Source organism: Alosa sapidissima, chromosome 3 (genome assembly GCF_018492685.1).
Source record: "Alosa sapidissima isolate fAloSap1 chromosome 3, fAloSap1.pri, whole genome shotgun sequence".
NCBI lineage: Eukaryota > Metazoa > Chordata > Actinopteri > Clupeiformes > Clupeidae > Alosa > Alosa sapidissima.
In genome coordinates, this window is record NC_055959.1 from 25,604,031 (window position 1) to 25,612,497 (window position 8,467).

An 8,467-nucleotide genomic window follows, 5' to 3' on the forward strand; every position below is an offset into this window, starting at 1 on the left:
TTTTTAACGGAATGGGTAAAATAAATATCAAGTGTTTATTTGTCATATTCATTGCAAATGGACTCCTCTTAAAAGCCATTTATTCGCCTTATTCACCCGGCGGCCAGAACGAGGCTACAGGGTACACTTGCCCTTACACCTCAGTGCAGCAGCAGCACAGTGCACAGCAGCACTCCGTTTGCAAACTGCCAAAAAAAAACTGACTGAAGAAGAGGAAGAACAGGCCAGCGAACCCTTTCTTCTTTTTCGGTGAGCTTTTTTTTTTGGCAGTTTGCAAACAGAGTGCATTACCATCACCATCTGCTGGACTGAGGTGTAATGGCAAGTGTAGCCTGCAGCCTCACTCTGGCCGCCAGGTGAATAAGGCAAATACTGTAATATGGCGTCCCAGTAGATAGATAGATAGATAGATACTTTATTGATCCCCAGGGGAAATTCAAGAAATTCAGTAGTGTCTGATCTGCTAAATCAAATACAATTTGATAGACAGGTTGCCATGGAAACAGATTGTGAACTGATGAGTGTTGTCCTACAGGTTGACCCCTAGACTTCAGAGGCCATTATGTCTGTGTGTGTGTGTGTGCGTGTGTGTGTGTGCGCGTGTGTGTGTGTGCGTGTGTGTGTGTGTGTGTCTGTGTGTGTGTCTGTGTGTGTGTATGTGTGTGTGTGCGTGCGTGTGCATGTGTGTGTGTGTGTGTGTGTGTGCGCGAGTGTGTCTGTGTGTATGTGTGCGCGTGAGTGTGTGTGTGTATGTGTGTGTGTGTGTGTGTGTGTGTGTGTGTGTGTGGAAACCGCAGGGTATCAGGTGAAAACAGTTAGAGTGATGAAAACATCATCAGCATCTAATCATCCCCAGGCCATCACACATGCTGAGGACTGACCATAATCACAGTGGACGGGCAGGGCTTGGGGGTGCGGGAAAATGACAATCTCATCTGAGTGAAAAACATGGCAAATCCTGGCACATCACCACACACACACACACACACACACACACACACACACACACACAGAGTCCAATCTCCCCAGCTGCCCTACAAACCCACTTCTTAATCCTAAAGCTGTTCAGAGCAGGATGGTCACCTCCCTCCCCCGTACTACTAACCCTACAGCTGGCAGCCTGTGGTCTGAGCTGGACTCTCTCTCTCTCTCTCTCTCTCTCTCTCTCTCTCTCTCTCTCTCTCTCTCACACACACACACACACAAATCTTTCAGGAAAAATGTAGACCTATAAGCATCCAAATTACTTCCTGATAGGAAAGATATGCAAAACACATGTTACAGATACAACATTTGTCGCACGGTCAAATAGAAATAGGTAAAGTGTTATTGACGACAGTGACGGCACTGCAGAGTGCGCTAACCGCGTGAGTACCTGCCGTGACCGAGCGTGGGAGGAGGCGCACAAGATTCAAATGTTTCGTCGTTAATGTAGTGAAATATATTCCATACTCATGACGTTTTAATGGAGACGATTGGAACAAGGGCAGCCTCGGGCTGTACCATCAGCTACGAAACATGAAACACGCCAATCCTTTCACATAGGTGGGTGTTGCCTGAACATTGCGGAGAGAAAAGTTTTTTTTCTTCTTCGGGCGATATCTGCAACCCCTCCTCTCCCCTAAAACTCCGGTCAGACTCTTAAAAGCTTGGGGTTTGCATTCTTTCAGAAACGTCGCCATGGTACCTGTCTGCCTCATTTCAATCCAACCCCATCAAAAGCCCATATAAACCCCTTTAGACTAATCACCATGATCATTCCCTCTCAAATCGAGGAATTTGTGGAAATGTAAGTAGGCGCGCCCCCGCCGTAGAGCAGCATCAGCAGCAGTATGTGAGGATGCGCGCTCCCGTCTCCACCGAGAGCTCCTCGTTCACCATCCCGGCCAGGAGAGTTGGAGCAGCCTGAGCCAAAGTTGTGTGGAGCGGCAGTAAAGGGATGCGGTGGTGCCCACTAGGCAGGTGGACGCAGCACGCGGTGTAACGGTAAAACAAGCGTACAACGGTGGGGCGACGAGACACCAACGGCAAGGATGAGCCTAAAAATGTTGTGCCCGAGCCTGCTTGTCCTGCTCGCGTGTCAGCTCTGCTCGTCACGTAAGTCTGCGATGCGGATTGCATCGTTTTTATGACTTTCACAATAATTGTATCCGCGTAATGCACTGATGTAGGGATTTTAATTTCTAAATTAAGTCCTTAAATGCACTTTGATGTTTGCACCTTGGCCGGTACCAAACCCCAAATAATACTGAAAACTCAAACAATCAAATTGAAGAAACTAGTCCCTGTAAAACAAAACATCCATTTTGTCCATATGTTCTGGGTACTTTGTCGCCCGTATCTCGACCTGTGTGTATTTAAACAAGTAGAGCAGGAGTTCTACTATGCATTCCTGGCGCGCGGCTCTGGCAGCGGCTCGCACGGGCTCTTTCTGCATTGCAGTGCTTCCTCGCGCCCGCATAGAAGTGTCTCCGCATGGGAAAGGTGCGCCTCGTGCACACCCGACGCAGGGGACAAGCTCGAAGGACGATCCTTGGTTCCACCTTTCGGCTCTTATTAGAGAGTATTTCGAGTCAATTTGTAGCCTATATGTTTAAAGTGACCGGACGATCATATCAGTTTTACATGTATGTCTGTGCGTATGATGACCAGCCCTAGGTGGTAGTCTACCACCCACGGACCCATCCTAAACGCAGCGGGGGGAAACCTGTCCGTGACTTTCACAACGCGCTCCTTATAACTCTTTTTGATTCAGTTAATGTATGACATTTCTCAGGACACAGGTCGATGTAGTGAAAGCAACCTCAACCGTAATCGTCATCGCCATTTGCATCGTGATCTGTTTTATTTAATTAGTCCTAAAATGTGATGTAGCAAGGCCATGGCCAATCTGCCCCTCTCATACCTGGAAACACACACACACACACACACACACACACCAGGAATACACACTCAAAGGTCTTGAAGTCTTGTTCTAAAAATTAGCTGCACTGTTTCTGTAGGTCCTAAATTGCTTATTGTATTGTTATGTTGTGTATGGCTGGTTGAGTGAAGTGTGGTCCTGGGAGAGTTTTTGGTGTTAATAGATCTATAGAGTAGCCTGCTATATTCTATGTGCTGCAATATGCCGTGCCCGGTGTTTATTTTTACAATACCAATATGCAAGGTGTAGTAGCTTAGCCCAGTAACCATAGTAACAACTGATTTTTTTAAACAACTAATCAGTGATGTTGTTTAATCACTTTGTTGTTTCGTGTTTCATGTGAGTGTTGTCTCTTGTGTGAATCCACAGTTTAAAATATGGATTGAGTGAGTGTATAAGAGCAGTGTTAACTCTCTTGAGATGATCCTTTATGCAAAAGCAGAACTATAAGCATCCCATGTAGCCCTACAGATTATCCCTATTCTTCTTAGCCCCCCCCCCCCCCGCCCCCCGCCTTCCCCCAACATTTTTTCTCATCACTGCCTGATAGATTCACTCTCTGAGATTACATACTGTTGTGTTTGTGAGAGAGATCAGGGGATGGGAATATGGGGGCGGGGAGCGATCGACCTTGACTGCATTGTGTAGCACATGGACTCCTTCCTGGACAGAGAGTCCAGTCACCCCAGCTCAGCTGTACCCCCATTACTTTCCCCACTCACCATCCAGTGGGCTTACACTCCTCAGTAAGTCAAAGTCAAAGTCAAAGTCAAAGTCAGCTTTATTGTCAATTTCTTCACATGTTCCAGACATACAAAGAGATCGAAATTACGTTTCTCACTATCCCACGGTGAAGACTAGACATATTTTACCAATTTTGGTCCACAGACAAACATAACATTCAAGTAAACAAAAAAGTAAGTAAATAAGTAAATAAGAGGGCACATATAATAATGAAAAAATAAGAGCAGCAAAATTTGGTTGAAATTGTGCATAGACAGTCAATAAAATACTAGTGCAAAGTCAGGCCAATAAAAGGCTTGGGTAGTTCTGTTTGACCTAAGTAAGAAAGAAAGTGGCATAGTGGTGCAAGTTATGTAAGAGCAGCAGAAGTGTTGTGTTTTCAGGACAACAACACCAAGTTGTAAAGTGTACAAGTGTGCAAGTGTGCAAGTGGAGTAGTGCAGGCGGCCATTTTGGGTCCAATGTCCAGGATGTTATGTAGCTGAGGGTGGAGGGGGGAGAGGAGGGAGAGAGTTCAGCATCCTTACAGCTTGGTGTATGAAGCTGTTGGTGAGTCTGGTAGTGCGGGAGCGCAGGCTTCTGTAAAGTTGTTGATTTCCTGTGAAATGTTTCATATAGACCCTTTCAAAAATAAAAACAAAAACAATGCTTGAACGTTCTATTTGGGCCCCAATCTACTTCCTCTGCATTAAGATAACATATGGAATGTTAAAAAGGAAGTCTTGTGGGGCCAACTATGATGCTGATAATGGAACTCTCTTGAAAGGGTCCATAGTAACATGAGAGTATACAGGGATGGATTACTGCACGGGCCTACCGGGCCCAGGCCCAGGGGCCCAAGGGGTCCCCCCCCCCCCCCCCCCACAATGCGACAATTAGTGCGGGGGCCCTTAATACATCTGGGCCCAGGGGCCCGAAAGTTCATAACCCGTCCATGTGAGTATACATCTATATGATGGGTATGGAGTTTAGTTTGCCCTGTGAGTTTGAGATTTGAATTTGCTGAATGTTGACCCATCTGATTGAATTTCTGAGTTGCTGAACTTGAGTTTGTGTAAAATTGTGTTGAGTTTGAATTGTCTGAAGAAGTTTGAAGCGTCAGCTCTGTTGTTCAATTCAAAGCTCTCACACATGGGATATTTTAATGGTCGGCGACATTCTAAATCATCTGCGTATACATCATTGTAATATGGGAAAGGACCGAGGTGGATTGAAATGGAAATAATCCTGGTGGGTTGCACCATAAGATTCCAATCTCATACACTTTTGTGGTATTCACAAATTGATCCTCATTGTCATCTTACTGTTTGTTCACTGGTTCACTGTTAAAGTGCTAAAGACTCTGGTGCTCATACATGGTCCTGGGCCTGTAAATGGTAAACAAGCAGAGTGGCTCGGCCTCAGACCAAGTTATAAACAATCCCAGCCAATCAACACAGTGCTCACAGGAGCACGGAAGGGAGGGATGTTATATGATTGACTGTTGAGCTCAAATATCAACCACCGTTGGCAAATCTCAAACCAAATCGTGGGCTGCATCCATAATGTACCAGTATGTGGCCTTTTGGAAATCATATTCTGAAACCATTCAATTTTCTTGGCGATGTCTGTGTGACGTATGTGTTTAGTAAGCTGGATGAGAAGTGAGCACATAGAATTTGTACTGTATGTGTGTGTGTGTGTGTGTGTGTGTGTGTGTGTGTGTGTGTGTGTGTATGTGTGTGTGCATGCATGCGTGTGCGCGTGTGTGTTGTGTGTGTGTGTTTTCAACATAGTCAGTACACACGGGGGGAAAGGGTGCACTGGTGCTGAAAGCTGTTCTATTCCCAAGCTGACGCAGGTAGCAGGATATGTTTTTGGTGATCCACTCCCCCTTCCTCTCTCCCTCCTCAGACATCCTCGGTTGCACCGCCTTTCCTTCCCCTGTGAATTATTCATGTGTCAGCCTGCAGAAGCTGCTTTGAGCTCACACACTACACACCACACCCTGCTCAGATGCTCCACCAGACACGCACGTACGCACGCACGCACGCACGCGCGCACACACACACACACACACACACACACACACACACACACGCACGCACACACACACACACACACACGTACGCACGCGCGCACGCACGCACGCACACACACACACACACACACACACCACACCCTGCTCAGATGCTCCACCAGACACACACACACGCACGCGCGCACGCACACACACACACACACACACACACACACACACACACACACACACACACACACACACACACACACACACACCAGCAGGGCTCCTCTCACCTGATCCTGACCTCACCCATTATGATCCAAGGCATTTGAACTGATCCAGGATCAGATGTGTGGTGCCTTTCTACCTGATGGCTGCTGTCAGCCGTGGGTCCTCCTTTAGCATTTTAATGTTACACCATCTCCATACTCCCCTTGTGACTAAGAGCCCCGTCTTCTCTGCCCCCCATCCAACAGTGTCCCGGCATCCCACTCCTCCCTCACTCACCTCCCTGACTTTGGCAGTCAGAGACCGAGCCTGAAACTGCAGTGCTTTAGCTACAGCAGGGGCGAAGATATTCTAAACGGTGTGAGATACGCCACTGGCAGCGCAATAAGATGGATGAGCCGTGGCTCAGGCACTGGGAGATCGCTGAGTCAGCCTGGCTCAGGAAGAGAGAGAGAGAGAGAGAGAGAGCGAGGGATGGAGAGGGAGTAGGAGGTAGAGCGAGAGAAGAGAGAGAGAAAGAGAGAGTATACGCTACTGCCTGCACGCTTCAGCGCTCACTCAGCACAGGGCGCTCTCTGGCCACCCCGTTGTTGCTGGCGCTTTAAGCCAGCCGTGACTCTCATACTGAACACCAAGCACAGCACAGCACAGCACAGCACAGAGGCTTTTGGAAGCCCTGCAAATCCCTGAGGAGGGAGGGCAGAGAGGAGGAGGTGGGAAACAAAGAGGAAGAGAGAGAGAGAGAGAGAGAGAGAGAGAGAGAGAGAGAGAGAGAGAGAGAGAGAGAGAGAGAGAGAGAGAGAGAGCCCCCTGGAGACATTTCATTTCGGAATAGATGTGAGCCGGCAACATGGCAGTGCCCTTGAAGGAGGTGAGAGGATTGAGAAGACAGAACGGGAGAGGGAAAAGAAGAGACAGAAAGATGGTAGGAGAGGGGATCTAGGAAGAGAAAGCCAGGAGAGAGAGAGAGAAAGAGAAAGAGAGAGAAAGAGAGAGAGGAAAGAGTAAGAATATGAAACATGATGACGCACTTGCCAGTGAGCTTTGAAAAGGCAAAAAGGGAAGAGCTGCTAATTGAGTGCTTAAAGAGCTGCTAATTGAGTGCTGAGATCCAGTGAGAAGATGAAACAGGTGCACAGAGTGACATGGAGACAGTGACAGAGAGAGTGAAAGAGAGAGAGTGAAAGAGAGAGAGTGAAAGAGAGAGAGAACATGTTAGAGTGGGAGCTTAAGTGGGCTTCTGCATTCTACTGGCTGAATGAAATCATGTGTGTGCATCATGTTTAATGCAGTATATTTAGTCCTTGGGCCAAGGACCCAAAATATAGCATACCGGTACCATCTGGGTGGGCAAATTTTAGTTGTGATTTTTTTATACCTACACATCCCTAGTTTATGTTTTGATATGATAGACCTCTGAGATTGGTAGCTTTTTAGTGGTTATCACCTAATTGGAGAATGTATTAGTGGAGTGAGTAGAGTCTGGTTTATTAGGCAGAAGGTAAGCAGAAATCACAGTGTTTATGTGAGGTGCAGAGTAGATGCTGTCTCTTGGTACGTTCTGCAGAGCTTAGTGACCATGGAGTCTGGACCCCAACATAAAGGGGTGGTGACAAGACAGGTGTGAAGGATCAGGAGTGAGTAGCATGACTCTCAGCCCAACAGATTTCAAGGTTTTTTTCACCCATATCATCCAAATGGGGTCCAAGGGGGAGTGGACCTTTTGCATGTTTGGTCCTCAAACCAAACCTCATGCACACTCTCAACACATCATCCTCTGCTGTCACATTCAAGTAACGCAGGTGAATTTTGTAACCAAGTGTAGTTGAAATGAGTCAGTGCAAAGCACTGAGGACATGCTGTTGTAAAGCCCAGTCTAATAGTCTTTGTCTGGAACAATTCTGGATTTCAAGAGTTGACTGCCTTTACGTCTGTTCAGTTCTCAGCTCTGGCTAACAGAGAGGCTGAGCTCTTTCTGCATATGTGAGCTTCCTTCATCCCCCTCTCTCTGTTCCTTTGCATCCACATATGTGCAAATATGTCCCAGAGATCAGCTGTTTGAGTGGTCTTGAGAAGGAAGTCGTGGCCTACTGGTTAGGGCTTCGGGCTTGGAACTGAAGGGTTGCCAGTTTGATCCCCGACCAGTAAGAACGGCTGAAGTGCCCTTGAGCAAGGTACTGCTCCCCGTGCGCCACTGTAGCAAGGCAGCTCACTGCTCCGGGTTAGTGTATGCTTCACCTCAGTGTGTGCTCTGTGTGTACTTGGCCTAGAAACCTGATTTACATTTTTTTATGAGGCGTGCTCTTAACCACCTGACAAGGAAGGGAGGAAGGGAGTCCAGCGTAAGTGTCCAGGTGGGGTGGCTGTCTGGTAGTAATAATCAGGTAATGGAGCGTGTCATGAATCTTGCAGCAGTGTCCAGACGTGCAGACGAAGGACACAGCCAGCAAGCTGCCAGCCAAGGTTAAGAGAGAGAGAGAGAGAGAGAGAGAGAGAGAGAGAGAGAGAGAGAGAGAGAGAGAGAGAGAGAGAGAGAGAGGATGGGCGAGACAGAGGGAGAGGGGGAGAGA

General features: G+C 47.4%; 1 protein-coding gene and 1 long non-coding RNA gene across 2 annotated transcripts in view; one reads left to right on the forward strand and one right to left on the reverse strand.

Moving 5' to 3' along the window:
- Positions 1-229: 229 nt before the first annotated feature.
- The window catches only part of LOC121706055, a 17,666-nt gene continuing 9,428 nt past the window's right edge, over positions 230-8,467 (reverse strand). Inside the window, exon 3 of the long non-coding RNA XR_006030962.1 lies at positions 230-372. This is a non-coding gene — a long non-coding RNA (uncharacterized LOC121706055). The remainder of the gene's footprint in view (positions 373-8,467) is intronic.
- cntnap1 (contactin associated protein 1) overlaps positions 1,593-8,467 on the forward strand; it is a 29,465-nt gene continuing 22,590 nt past the window's right edge. Inside the window, exon 1 of the mRNA XM_042087436.1 lies at positions 1,593-2,097. Within this exon, the coding sequence (XP_041943370.1) occupies positions 2,034-2,097 (64 nt within the window). The 5' untranslated portion in view covers positions 1,593-2,033. The remainder of the gene's footprint in view (positions 2,098-8,467) is intronic.